This window comes from Antedon mediterranea, chromosome 3 (assembly GCF_964355755.1).
Source record: "Antedon mediterranea chromosome 3, ecAntMedi1.1, whole genome shotgun sequence".
NCBI classification, from domain to species: domain Eukaryota; kingdom Metazoa; phylum Echinodermata; class Crinoidea; order Comatulida; family Antedonidae; genus Antedon; species Antedon mediterranea.
The window spans coordinates 15,906,893-15,922,933 of NC_092672.1; the positions used below are offsets into that span (position 1 = coordinate 15,906,893).

Here is a 16,041-nt window from a genome sequence, read left to right on the forward strand (position 1 = left end):
AACTAAGGCCATCGATTTTTCTTTTTCTTTTATGCTTGACATACTGTACTTATTTTAACCACTACACATATCTGTAAGGCCCTGTTTCTGCTGCCAAGAAAATACCGTATTTTATACGGTATTTTTTTAATATGTGTAGATGTGTACTGCATATATAAATCTGTGTGGGGAGGGAGGGGGAGGGGATGGGAAGAAGAGGATGGGGAAGGAGGGGTGGGGAAGGAGGGGATGGGGAAGCTAAAATTTCCGGCCAACTAAAAGGTAATAAAAGGGACAACCACATTTATAAAGACATTTCTAAAAAAATAAAGCAGGAGTACGGAATAGACTTGTCTCCAAAGCAAGTAAATTCAAAGCTGAAGAGCCTGCGAAAGCAGTAAAAGATTGTAAAAGACAATAACTCAGGAAGGGAACGAATTACTTGTCCTCATTACGATGTTTTCTGTGCTCTCACAACATCTCTATCACTAGGGCTAGGCTGTTGAAATTGAGACGTAAAACTTCCTTTATTGCGACTTTTAATTATCGACCAAATAAATGAATGGCAATTTGGGTAAAAAGGATGAAATTTAACACGACCACCAAAGAAGTATTGTTAGCAGAAACGGGGTACTAAAAAATACGGTATAAAAAATACCGTATTTTTATACCGTATTTTGAGCAGTTGTTGCAGCAGAAACAGGCCCTAAATGCTCTGTTTTTTTATATATACAATTAATTTATTATGCGAGACACAGGCGCGGCTAGGAGGCCATTGCAATTATTGAATTCCATAAAAGAAGTTTAAATAGTCTTAGTTTTACAGCCGTCTAATAAACGTCACGTGATATTCGATTTTGTCGATAGGTGGCGGTATAAATTACGCAATATTTCACTGCATGACGATTGGTAAATACGGAATGACGATTGGTGTGTACTGCATGACGATTGGTGTGTACTGCATGACCATTGGTGTGTACTGCATGCACGACTGCATGACCATTGGTGTGTACTGCATGATGTTTGGTGTGTACTGCATGACGATTGGTGTGTACTGCATGATGTTTGGTGTGTACTGCATGACGTTTGGTGTGTACTGCATGACGATTGGTGTGTACTGCATGATGTTTGGTGTGTAGGCTACTGCATGACCATTGGTATGTACTGCATGACGATTGGTGTGTACTGCATGACGATTGGTGTGTACTGCATGATAAATGTGAACTGAAGGCAGAGGAGGCGTTCCATAGTATGTGTACTGCATGCACGACTGCATGACCATGGGTGTGTACTGCATGATGTTTGGTGTGTACTGCATGACGATTGGTGTGTACTGCATGATGTTTGGTGTGTACTGCATGACGTTTGGTGTGTACTGCATGACGATTGGTGTGTACTGCATGATGTTTGGTGTGTACTGCATGACGATTGGTGTGTACTGCATGACCATTGGTGTGTACTGCATGGCGATTGGTGTGTACTGCATAGATAAATGTGAACTGAAGGCAGAGGAGGCGTTCCATACTCCACTGGCGCCAAATTGGGTCCTCTTGAGCACAGTGTATTAACATACGAAAAGATATTAAAATGAGTGACTTATTTCTATATTATATCACTGTGCTCCACCGGAGCTAAATTTGGTCCACTGGACCAGTTACCGTAGTACTATTTCTATTTCGGAAGGCATAAATGGCGCTCCGTAGAAGTAGAGAATGCGCCAGTCGTCAGAATGACGCTCTGAATATACCTCAAGCAAGATGGCAGCTTACAGAGAAGTCCTTACTGCCCGTTTTCCTCTGATAGACCATGACCTTTTAGAATATGTTACAGGTAATTCAAAGTTCATTCAATTCAATTGCAAAGGTATTCTTTTTTTTGTCTCAAGCGATTAAATACAATAAGATTAAGAACAAACACATAAACCCTAGAGGCCTAGGCTAGCCTAGGCTAGGCCTATTTGGATTTATAGGGCCTACTAGGCTCTAGCTAGGCCTAGGCCTAGTAGCTAGGGGGCTAGGCCTAGGGCCAGGCTAGGCAATAGTATAACATATGATATCTCGTTGATACTATATGTTATGTTCGGGACTCCGACAATGAATATAAACACTTCAAATATAGTGGTTTTGGAGGACTTTATTCTCACTGAACATTTTATGACTGCATGTGCTCTATTTTATCTATCTTCTTCTGCCGCCCTCTATCGGACGTTATGTCATGATGTGTATTGGAGGGTTACATTATACCCCCTCTCACTGAGAAGTGTCCCACTTCTTCAAATTATAGAATAATTATTATTCGGAACATTAAATTAGTATTTAGAAATCTGTTTAGAAATATTATGAATAGTTTTATAGGTTATTGTAGGAATTGTATAAATATCATCAAGTGGACATCTACAGTAGAACCTTCATTTTACGTACGGTACGGGACCAGAAGGCGTACGTAAAACAAGGGATTCGTAAAATCGAGGTTGACCTTAAATTGTCCCCAAATACGTAGCTATAAAGGCTACCGTGTTTGCCTACTTTACTGTACAGCTTGCAGGTGGTCACTAGCTAGGCCTTGCCTACTAGACTATTCAGGCCAGGCTAGCAGGCCTAGCAAGATATGAGGCCTAACTAGAAAAGTACAGTATATACTGATGACGTCATCGGTTATTTTAAGCGTACGTAAAATCAAGGGAACATAAAATCAGGGTACGTAAAATACAGGTTCTACTGTATCTGTATTCTCGTCAAAGGATTGGTAATTGGTAAACGTGTTTGGTAGGTGTGGTGATTGGTAAATTGGTAACTTGATTGGTAGGTTACTTGGTAACATCTGATTGGTCTCAATCTAAAATAAAATTCTCTCCACCAAATATACAATCCCCAAAAAAAAAATCTATCACTCTCTGCAACAATAAAAATAAAACTCCAACCATATAATATACGAAAAGCGTACATCAGCACTTCTATCTGCAACATGAACTGAATACCAAACAAGCATTCATTCAAACTCATTCTCTGCAACAATAAAAGTAAAACTCCAACCATATTACAGGGCTGCAAATTAACTTTTTCACTTGGTAGCACTATCAAATTTTTATGATGGCTCATAATAATTTTTGGTAGCACCACCAATTTTTTTAGTAGCACCTGTTCATCGACAACTTACCCCCTTCCCTCAAAACCCCATCCACGCAGATCCGTTTTTAGTTTAGTGGTGAGGGAGGTGTATAAAAATGAACGTATCCTACAATGTACAAACTTGTATTTATGTATTGTTTATGATAATTATCTACGCGTCGATCGTAGGGTGGTTCGTAGGGTTAGTAATTTGTAAACACTAATGACGTCATCGCCTTTAGAAGCATGAACAATGGAAACAAACGATGTAGGTTGGTTGTATTGTTGGCTAATTAAATTCCTAGAAGACATCAATTTTTGTAGCCGCCCTACACATCGGTTGTCCTAATTTGGCAGGACATCCGCGGACGAGACGACATCGGGCCCAAGGCCCTCAGCTCATGCAGAGAGAGTTTCGGCGTCCTACACTATATAAATGATTTAATCCTACCTTGGATTAGCGAATTATAAAAACGACACCTAGGCTAGGAGGACACCAACCAAATGCAAAATAAATATATATTCCGTGTTAAGATTTTGTAAATTAATATTACAGTCAACTCTCCCAATACCGGACACCCTTGGGCGGGCATATATTTTCCGGTTTTTCGAAAGTCCGGTTTCCTGAAAACATATTTTTAAAGTCATCACGTTGTCACCGAATGCTGCCCGGTACGGTCTCCTAGCGTAGGCAAGGCCTAGGCTAGGCTATGATTGTGTCAATCTAGTTTTAATTAAATAAATACTGATAGGCCTAGGCCTACTTTATTAATATTAAGCTACAGTAATTCAATTTACCTTTTTTAAAAGTTACATTATTTACTGTACCAATAAAACATGTTACAATAGTAAATTATTGTTTCTCAATGTGTTTTTAACGGCAAAAAGGCCTACGTACGTACGTACGGTGAACATAATTTCGGTCTGTTTATTGTTTTTCGTGAGCTAGCTAGCAGCAGCAGCATGGGTGAAGGGCTTTGATTGATGCGCATGTGCAGAGGTGTCATAATCAAATAAAAACGCCCACACCTAGACCACATGTTTTTTAAGCTCCTTTATTTTGACGTAATTTGATAGCAATGATGAAAATTGATTAGGTAAACGAGCCAAGCAATAATGACACAATAATTAATTGGTAACATTTCAAAGTTTATTAACACTAGTTAAGTCAAGTTCATTCCGTTTACGTTTTGCCATAATGATTTCCAAATTTATAATGATGCACATTTTGAGTCCCGTTTTGCAATTGTGAATTTAACAATAATTTAAACAAAACAAAGACACAGGAATGTAAATTTAACTTTATTAAAAAACAATTCATATGCTAAAAAACAGGGAGTTGTTAACAACTCCCTGCTAAAAACAATAGAGACATAGCGCTTCGATGTGAAAAAGCCCACCGCAGTTCGATACGCAACAAAGCAATTGCCGCCTCGTGGGTTAACAATGAACTGACCTGTCAATCACAGTGTAGTGCTCCATGGCAACATTATGATTTGATCGTACCGCGAAACGTCGCGCACTTCATGCATGGTGAGGGTATGGTTAAAAGCTTTTGTACATTGTGAATGTAGTGAATCCGAGTCAGCGACGACGGTGTTACGTTGTTTTCGTAAATATTTGGAGTTTTTTAACCATCAGTCCGGTTTTCAGACGCTAATTTTCGTGTTTTGTACTTCATAATTTGTCCGGATTCCGGAATTGGGTATTCCGGTGTTCATAATAAATTACAGTACATTTAGAATAGGGACAAATTGGGCCCTCCAAAAAAGTCCGGTTTTTCGTGAATTCCGGTTTTGGGAGAGTCCGGTATTGGGAGAGTTGACTGTACGACAAAAGGCCCGACCAGAATTTAGAGGGGAAAAACATGCGAATCCTGGGAACAGTTTAGAGCTGTATTGCGTATCAAGTGACGCAAAATCTAGGTACACTGTTTGTAACCACCCCTCGTACCGAGTTAAAAAAACATGTGAGAGGTTTGCGGTGGTAAAACAGAGTATCACGTTTCATGACATGTGCCCAAAAAAACTAGGTCTGTATAAATTACGGTCTTCTGTCGGCAGTCTTTTTGAGCGACCGACTGAACGTTCTGATACTACAGTATATTTAGAATGAATTTGTTACGATCTTTTTGTTGGCTTCGTTTCTTGAGTTCGCTATATTATTTTAATTAGTTGGCTTAGTTCATTGTGTTGGATCGTGCCTCTACGTTTACATTGTGGGAAATTTATATTCGCCGTTGAGAGTAAACACGCACGAAGGAAATGGTTACGAATAAAAAATATTATATTATATATTTCTTAGTAATGTACAAATTGGTCCTCCTCCGCCAGTCAAAATTAACACATTAATTTATAATTTTCACACCTTCTTGTTACTTCACTAAGAACATCGTAGGGTTGTTTATTAGGGTTACTAACGAAGCCAAACAATGTAACCTACAAAGCCAACAACGTAGCCTTAATCTATTTAACTAATAGATATTATTATAATTATTATATCATTAATTACATTATTTAGTAATCATGCTGTAACCATACTGCCTAAAAAATGCTGATGGCTGTGCGGCGACAATTCTTTGTATTTGCCGCGCCCGCCCTGGCTAACTTATGTGTACGGCGGTAGAATTGTTTTATATTCCTTCTTTAAAACGGAGGTGATTTTCCACGAGGTTTGTGTCCGCGTGTCACACTGTGCTGTGTGTACTGTTTGGTGTCCTTTTGTGTGATTGGGTAAGGCAGCATGCAATAAATGGACAAACTTCCAATCACAACGAGTGTAAAATGTTTAGGGGCTTTGAACGCTTGAATGAACCTGACTCCGTTGTGGCGATGACGTGTGGAAACTCCTTGGTTGGTGAGCCTTCCGTATCTTTTTAACGAAAATAGTCGAGTCAACTACGCCCTCTATCTATTTTATGTTGAAACTTCAACTCTTGTTTTTAGAGATATTAATAAGACAATAGCGCCGTAAAGCTAGGTTACTTATTCCTTATTCGACATTCGTCAATGGAAGTTGGTTCCTTATTCGACGTTGGCATTCGCTAGGCTAGGCCAAAATTTTGAAATTGATAATTTCCCAGCGGTAAATATGCCATGCGCCACCAACCAATCTCTTGCAGTTACTTATATATTCAATCGTGAAGTTGGTTCCTTATTTGACGTTCGTACCAAAGTAGACATACCGGGCCAGGTACACAATAGTACAGATTGACGTAGAATGGTCCTGGCATTCCAGAAATGTGCCACTTTCCCCGGCCCAGTGTGGGCAAATACGTGTTTTAAAGCAATTTAAAATGTGTGTTTATTCTGTATCTTGTTACTAATAGACCGGGCGCCCAGAAGATTTATTCATGTGAAAAGCCACAAAAGGTCTGATGGGCTGATTATGTAGATATATGGCCAAGATTTAATAATCAATATTGCTGCTGGGTCCTATCCTGTAAATTTACCCTGGGGACACCAAATAAGAGGGGTAAAAAATGGATTTAATCATGTGAAAAACCACACGGATAAAAGTTGTTGGACATATCCCCATATGTGTATACAATGTTAAAACAGCAATGACGGCAACTTTATCCTGTAAGCTGCCCGAGACAGTAGCCCCAAGTGACCACTAAAAAATGGTGTTATTCATGTCAAGAGCCACACGGCTAATTCCTTTTGCATTGCAACTGTTACACATTATTATTTTAACGATAAAAATTGAATTTTTGAGTCTTTCTCATTATCAAAATCTGGCTAATTTAGTAGTTATAATTTAGTTTTATAGTTTTATACATTTTCATGTAAGGCCAATATGAGCATTGTTTTCAGGTACACATGCACATTTGGCATAACCAAACTAGAGTATGATCAGAAGCGAACTGTTTGGTGATGTAATCCCCAGTTTCTTGTTCGTTGAGGAAGTGTAATGCTTACTATGTCCATGTACTAATCAAAGTAGAGCTGTCATTTTTTACCTTAGATCACAGGGCTCGCAGAATCCTAAAATATTTGGTTGCCCTTCGGGCAAGTAGGTTTTATATTTTTGTTGCCCTCATCATTTTTTACTTGCCCACTATTTTAACTTAATTTTAACGTTTTATACCGCGACTGCACCGCGAAAAAACTTCGGTGAAAAACGCCTATGCTTAATACACTGTTGTGTTTTTTTCGATGGATTTTAAGTATTGAAAACAATTTTTCAAATTTTTTCAATTACACAGTGATGTAGGCCAATCTTTTAAGAACATTTTACAGTAGTTTATTTTCTCATACGAGAAGAGTTGCGATTGTTTAATTAACATGGTGTCCTGAAATCCCTTGAAAACGCTATGTTATTTCTGTTGGTTACGCTTCGTTGCACGGCATTGTTTGTCATCGATCGAAGATGTGTTCCATTTCGTGAATGAAAAAGGCGTATTCACGTGGGTTTACTTTGGGAGCAAAAAAGTTTTGCTTCTATTTTGCAATGACATTCCGAAATCAAGCTATTTTGCGATATTCAAAATGTAGTGGCCTAGACATGGCACTAATTATCTTACAATTATTTAATAGATATAGTCGACTCCGCCTAAGTCGAATTAGCGCAAGTCGAAAAATCGCGAAAGTCGAATTTTTAGGAGTCCCAATTCTTTCCTATACATTAATGTGTAATTTTTATTTCTAAATCAAATTTTTCTAAGTCGAAATTCGTCTTTTTGCGGTCCGAATACCCACATTCTTTAGTGATTTATATCGTATAAGTCGAAGTCACAAATTACGCGGCAACAACGCGTTAAAAAAGCCGATGAAACGTACGTAATTCGATAAACAAACAACAGAGGGGATAATGTGGGACCATATCGGTTCTCTCAAGCAGTATACTATAGTATAGGCGGCGTCCTACAACTCGCGCTAGTGTATAGTGTATGAGTTGTTTCAGAGTTGAGAACTTGAGCGGCGTTTTGTGGGTACCTATTTTGTGCTAGACAGATGGCAATAAACAATGGATACCGATTTCGAATAAGAACCGAAATGTATTTATTATACGTTTTTGTATTGTTTCGGAAAAATACAGTTTATCATTGCCGATAAAGAGGCTTAGCATTTATTAGGCCTAGCTAGCTAGCTAATCAAACTCAATTCAAGAAGGCTCTCGCGACAGGGCAGGGTCCACTAGGCCTAGGCCTAGCCATAGCGCAGCTAGTGAGTGAACCTAGGCCTAGGCCTAGCATTTTTTTGGCAAATCTGTAAGTCGAAGTTCGCGTAACTCGAATTTTTATACCGGTCCCATTAGATTCGACTTAGGCGGAGTCGACTGTATATCTAAAATATTGCCTATAGAAATGTAGGCCTAGGCCTAAAAAGTTTAAACAAAGTACTTATGAAGGTGATGAGCTTGCCGAAGCCTAGTTGAAATCATAGAAGAAAAAAAAAACAAACATCAACTGACATCCGTCTATGTGACGTGAAACAATACGCATGCGTATAGCAAAAAACCTCACAGCAGCTGCCGTACGTAGTAGGAGCACATGGGTACGGTGTGTGGAGAGTGCGGGCTTGTGGAAGTTTACTTGTTGTTTCAGTAGAAGCTCGCACAGGTTGGATGAAAACAACCATCTGCTCGCACAAGTTGGTGATTGAAAACAACACAAGGGAACTGTGCCGAATTGTGGTGAAAACCACGTGCTCCGCCAAGTTGGAGTTTTTGAAAGTTCAACTCTCGGCGATACCCGAAGAAGTGTATTATTTTCAATGTTGATAATAAAAAATAAACTAACTATTTAAGTATTCAATGTATTTATTAAATAAATTATTAGGCCTATTAAATTTATATTCTGTAATATTAATAAGTCAAAGTCACTGTGGGAAACTAGAGGCTCGCAATTTAAGATATGTTATATTAAAATACAATAAAATATGAAAAATACAATTAATTAAAAAGAGTTGTGCCAGATGAGCAGGAGTAACAGCCTTGCTGAAAGGTGATGTATCGTGGTGGAGCGGATGACTCGCATCTTTAGAAACATCACCGAACATCTTATCAAGTAAATTAAAGTAGACCGACTCTGACTGCTGATCCCAACCAATCATCACCCTTACAAGGCGATCAACCTTGCTCTTTTTACAAGGTGATCAACCTTGCTCTTGCCCACTTGAGTAGCATTTTCACCCCAACCGACAATGCAATATGTCCATACACTACATATAACAGAATTATAAAATCACAGGAGAATGATTAAAAACGACACCCCAAGGTATGTGAATATGAACGCGATCAATAGGATTATTTTTTATAAGAACCTAGTTAAAATTACTCTTCTTTTTCTAAAATCAACAATTATTTCCTTAGATTTAGATGCATTCGATTCAAGATAATTATCATCACAATACTTTGTGAAATTATGAAATTCTTGAATATAGTGGGAATTATCATCGTTCTTAATTAAGCCAAACATGACACATAGCATAGTTGCAATCAAAATACATGAAACTGAATGCAATTTATCACAAAAGGTTTGAAGACCAAAAATCAACGACTAAAACGGCATTTTTACTCTAAATACTGGTAAGAAAAATATTGAGAGACCACGTAAAATTGCACAATGTATTATTAAAGCTGATCTAACGCCTTGTTCATTTATCTATGAAAAGAGTATTTAAAAAAAGTAAACAATATTATGAAAGACCCCACTCATCCGTTACATTACTGTTATAACTTAAAATAGATCAGGTATTAGGCTACGACCTCCAAGAGCAAATCTTTGTAGAACTAGAAAATCCTTCGTTGTAAATAGCATTCATATTTTTAATTCTAATGTAAGACGATAATGCAATTTTTAAATAGTTTTACATTTTTAACAGTTTTTTTTAATTTTTAACTTTTTATCTTGTATTTTAATCTGTTATAATACTACATTTTTTATGTTTTTTATTGTTGTTTTAATCTACCAAGCAAAGTGAATTTCCATTTTTATGGACAAATAAAATTTCTTGAATCTTGAATCTTGAATCTATGTGCACAAGTACGCACGTGCAACGCAAACAAAATTGAAATTTTGAAATGCTCAATATGGCCTGAAACGTGCGCAAAATTAATATTTTTTATTTGCGTAACACGCAAACACGTAAAACTTGCTCTTCTGAATTTCTGACCAAAATGTCGTAAATTTGCACGTAACTTTGTGCTGTGTGGCTCTGACGTCATAAAACGAAGGTTGCTGCACATCACATAAAGGTCTATATTCATTCAAAGTCACAAAATGTACTGGGGATCAAGTTTTAGACAAACCTGGCTTCCAGACAAAAGTTGCAAAGTTTTCAAATAAAAGCCCACGGGCCAATACCCCACTCTGAAACTTTATGGAAATTAGCTTATTGTTTTTCACAGGTAAATTTATGAAAACATTCTTTTACCTATGAAACTACTTTATCAATTGTCCGTTACTAATTCCATGCACGATGTACAGAGTAATATAAGAAAAATGAAAATACTGGGCCTCCTCCTCGCATGTGTACAGCTTCTACCATGTTGGATGCACGGTCTAAAAATTTCTTAAATTACCTACCCAAATTGAAAATTGTGTAATCTATAATGACTTGACTGCTCATTGACCAATCAGTGATGTATTAAATGCACTGGGTTTAATGTGCTTTGAAGAAGCTTTCTATTTTAATTAATTTTGGTTAACTGTGTTGGCACATGGTTTTCTGTGTTCTTAGTTTTAATTTTCTAAATTTCAAACATGCTCCTGGGACAAGAGGATATGTCAAATGTGGTTCTACGACCGTAAAAAACACTTGTGTGGGTTTGCTCAGCCCCGCAACTGAAGCTGATGTAGGCTAATAAATTCTAATTCTGTTTTTTTCTAACGATTCCATCACATCTTATAGAGTTGTTTCCATTAATTAATTAAAATCTTACAAATGTGACCCACATTATCCAATCAAATGAGAATAATATATTTACAGTAGGTGTGTATAAATATACTAATAAAATATATTATTTAAGACTCACCCTGATTTTGTGGGGGAGTCAATTAAGAAAATTGTTAAGAAATAATCAAATGTTTGGTTGGATGTAATACAAATTTAATTTAAGAATCTCTTTTATTTTTAAAAGGTGTGTTGGAAAGTGGGAGTGATGATTTTGAATCAGCAGAGGATATTAATGAAGCAGTTGGAGGATTTTTACTCGAAGTTGCTGGTGAGAAGGCTTCCAATCTTGTAGATCAAGTTTGTGAACAGCTTTCTAAGGTTTTGAAACTGTAAGAGCTCATTCCCACTCAATAGTAAAACCAATGTTTCACATTGGATACATTAAGACTGTCATTTTAAGTATGTCAATAGATTATTCCTAATTAAATGTTTGAAAATTTAATTTTATACATAGAATTAGATAATAATAAATACTTTATTTTAACATGGAAAAGCTTGTATTCCCTTTGCAAAAAAACCGTATACGAACGTATACGATTTACATACGTTTCGTATATGTTTCGTATAGGAAGTCCACTTCGTATACGTCAATTCGGAAGTTCCTGCCCGCATAATAAACACATACGAACCGTATACGATCATTTATAAACAATTTCCTAATTATACGCTCCGTATACGATCCGTATATGATCCGTATACGACGACGCGTGTATACAAACTGCATCGTATTACCAAGCGAAAAGGGACTGTCCCTCTTTTTACAAGACAACGATAGCATACGTTTACGATCGCAGGAGCATCTTGACTTCAATAATTAATTTACAATTTGGTTTTTTTTCAGTCGGTATATGTACATTAAATTCCCTATGATGATTTAGTTCATAGTTTTCGCGAATGAAAATTTGGTGCTGTATTTTACTAGACGTTGTTTTTCTAGCAAGCATAAAAACCCACCCAGGCTGTTCTGTCTTGTTTATCCCCTCTGCTATTTCTTTACCTTTTGTATGTTCCATTAATAAGTGAATCACACAAAATGTGCTGTTATTAATTTGAAAGTGCTTTAAATAATATTAATGTACTTGGAAATAAATAAATAAATATTAAATTGGGCCCGCAGTATATTAAATTTAAAACGAGTACGTAAAATCCATAAATTACGATTTAATAAAAATGTAGAATACATGTGGCTCCCTACTATATATATGGAATGATCCAAATAAATTCGCCCACAACGTGCCTGTGTTTAATGTGTGCTGCATGCATGCATCACATGGATGGATCAGATTTCATTCATTTTCAATCATCATTGTTGATTTTTTGGCTACGAGTTTTAACTCACCATAAAAAAAAAAGTAAAAAATGGGATGTAGGCCTAGTTACAGTAGGCCAAAGTAGATAGTAAATTCGATGACTTCTAGCTATCTAGGCTATAGGCATATTGTAATTGTATATATCGAATATGCAGTATATAGCTACTGCAGCAGCTCTAGTAAACTAAGAGTAACTAGGCCTGGGGAAAATACGCCAAGGAAAAGAGTCTGTGGTACACTCATTGTGAAAATAAGCTAGCTAGCTTTCCCCCATATATTAGATTTGGTTATATTGTATTATTTTAATAACCTACTCTAGCTAGTAGTATATCAACAACGGTGAAATGGAAATACGATGCATTATGGATATCATCGTTGCAGAGTTAGGGGGTGCCAACAAAACATTCAACAGCCAGAAATACAAAAAAGAAGCTCCGACGTTTTTATTTAGAGCATTTTACTATTTTAGGCATACAGAACTAATTGCTGTAAATTTCCTAGAGTTGTCACTGATAAATACAATAACCTACATATAACTTAAAAAATCCAAATGATAAATTGTACGTGAACGCAGTAAAACCAACCAGTTAAATGTTTGTTAAATAATTATTTTACATCTCTCTGGTAAAATGGTACCCTACGCCCCCATTTTTATGCCTCCATCTGTACACACGCCTGCCGGCTATTTGTTTATCATTTTAATGAATGTAGTACGAGTCTAACTCCAAATAAAGATATAGAACACATTTTAAGAATTCAAAGTGTTGATCTTTTTTAAGAATCTGATATATACCATGAATCATCTTTTTACATAATATACAGCATAAGCATGTACAATCTAATTTAATTGTCACACAATTGAATTAACAAAGGACAAGGATTTCAAATAAACTGTTACAAATAAACAATTATTAATGAAATAGTTGGGGTATTGTTGGGTCCATGGGAAATCAACAATGTTTAGTAGACTTATTTAATTTGTTATTTAAAGTTGAGGGTAGTTATTTTTTAAACAATTATTGGAATACCATGAAAATAAAGAAAGATATGTTTTATGATTTCTTAATCACCAAGCAGAAATAATGAAAGCAATTCAATCTGTTCGCTACCGGGAATAAATTGAGATTCGATATAATTGTATTTACTATCACCACTAATTGTGTTTTTTTAAATTCATATATAATTCATAATTCATACAATTTATATATATTCAAAATCCGAATGTATTCATTGTTAAATAATAATTATTATAATGACCTTACTTCTGTTTTGGGTCATGGTTTTCCTCTTCGGCATTGCCGAATTATTGTTACTCCATCTCCATTGCTACAACACACGTCGCGGAATAATATCGCTTAACATAACGATGTAATTTGACCACCCAAAGCTTGCACGTGGCGTGACGAATTGAGAACGACGAACCCGATGATTCACCCGATGATATGCATGATTGGCCACCAGGGAGCCGAGTCGACCACGAGTTGGAACTGTAGGCAACCGAGCAACGCTCGGTCGTCGTCGGCGGCTGCACTTACTGACCTCTGTCATTTTTTATAAAGGAAAACTGCAAACAACATCGTCGATTTGTGAAAATGGCCCCTTGTTTTTTCTAGGCCTACCTAGTAGTATACCTGTTTAGCGTACTTTATTTACTTGCGAAAAACGTTGTTTGAATTTTATCGGTAGCCTAGGCTATCTAATAAATATAGAAATAAATATGATCTTATGTTCTAGCTCCTACTACTTATTAATAATTAATACTACTAGAGGCCTATCTATGGCTGGTGCTAGCTAGAGGACTAGCCCTAGGCCAGAGCCTACGTACGTATTAGTTGTAATGACAATTTAAATGTTTTATTTAGCTCTATTCTACTCATTACTGCTATTATAATTTATAAAATGGCCTAGTTTGTTCGTATATGATTCGTATACGATATTCTTATCATGAATAAACAACGTATACGTTACGTATGCTAAACGTATACGACGCCAACTCTTTGTGGAGCAACAGAGTGGAAATAATGTAAACAGTGAAATCGTATACGGCTTTTTTGCAAAGGGTTACCTCAAAGGTGTTCTTCTACAAGGCCTTGGTTAACTTGCAGTACTATGGATTTAAAATAACAAAATGAAAACTAGATTTAATTCGTCACTATGAGTATGACGAATTATAGGTTATATGCATTGATTTAAATAAAGATAATTGATTTTTAAAAGATATATTGATTGATTGATTTTCTCAGAATCTTTAATTACTTATAATATATGATAGGACCTTGCTAACGCGAACACCATAGCCGGTATCACAATCCGATCAAAGATCCATATGCGTATAATGTCATAAACCACATTTGTTGTTACATAATAATAAAGACATAAGTTAATTTTTATCTAGATTTCATTATAAATCATGTGTATAATCTATACACTAAGAAATAAATTTGAACAAACAATACGGATAATAAAAAAAAAAATCTTATTTCGTTTCCCAAGGTGAGACTCGATCTCGGTACCTTGAATGCCATAGACACGAGCACAGACCACCTAGCCGTACACAACTGACTAAAAGTTGTAGAAAAATTCCTCCGTGTATTTACTATGCAGTAACCACTTTGATGCAAATAGATTATTACATACCGAAATGAATTATAATTTTTTACTATGATGACATCTTTAAAATGTATACAAATGATGCACTGTCAAACTACATACTTTTAACTTTAATATATGAATTTTTGAAGGAAGAAAGTTAATGTTAAGTTTGTTATTTTGGCCTAAGAAAATGTCATAATTTGTTTGATTGTCGAAATTATGTTCTTTTAATTTAATATGCAATTAATGATGACTTAATCAACTTTTGTTCTCTTAATTTGATAATAAATCATACATATGATACATACACTTCAAGAAAATGAAATAAAAAATAGGTGTTCCCCTGCATTCTGACGATATATATTAATTTTAAAATTTAGTATATTTTCACCATTTTGTTAACTTATACGTGCGTAGCCAGTCACTTTTGACGTGCTCGTATAACGCAATTTCGAGTTGAAACCTGAATCAAATATGATGATATTATTAAAGAAAGATTGTAAAACAGAAATCGGGCAAAAAGAGTGCGCATTAACGTTTAACGCGCAGTGCGCTTGCAAAAATCTGCGCACTCATGGCAATTTTTTAAACGCTTAAAATTGCCTGAAACGTACTCTAATTTCATCGAAAATAAATTTTGACAATTTTGAACATTTTAAGCGCGCGTACGCAAGCGTTATATGCGCTACGCACGTAATTTAATTGCCATATGATGAAATATGACCTGAAATTTATGAGTACCAAATTTTGTTTAATTGTGATTCATGCTTGTGAAGATATGATTACAAACGTGATTTCGTAAAATCGCACGTAGACCGCGGAATTTTTGATTACGCATCGTGAAAATATAACCACATCGATTCCTGGCCATAAGGAATATACTCTGAAAACTTGACTTAGCTAGATGAAACTGATGCCAAGATAATGCACGGACAAAATAGTGCTAAGGAAAGAATAAATAAACTAGATTTAATTCGTCACTATGACGAATTATAGGTTATATGCATTGATTTAAATAAAGATAATTGATTTTTAAAAGATATTTTGATTTATTGATTTTCTCAGATTCTTTAATTATTTATAATATATGATAGGACCTTGCTAACGCGAATACAATAGCCGGTATCACAATCCGATCAAAGATCCCTCTGC

At 35.9% G+C, this 16,041-nt stretch overlaps 1 protein-coding gene across 2 annotated transcripts in view; it reads left to right on the plus strand.

Annotated features, from left to right (window-relative positions):
* Positions 1-1,731: 1,731 nt before the first annotated feature.
* Positions 1,732-16,041, plus strand: part of LOC140044961 (ATP-binding cassette sub-family F member 3-like) — a 106,850-nt gene continuing 92,540 nt past the window's right edge. Inside the window, exons 1-2 of one of the 2 annotated variants that reach the window (XM_072089686.1) lie at positions 1,732-1,809; positions 11,172-11,316. In XM_072089686.1, the coding sequence (XP_071945787.1) occupies positions 1,737-1,809; positions 11,172-11,316 (218 nt within the window). In that variant the 5' untranslated portion in view covers positions 1,732-1,736. Of the gene's footprint in view, positions 1,843-11,171; positions 11,317-16,041 lie in introns of both variants that reach the window. The other variant, XM_072089685.1, reaches the window with a different exon arrangement.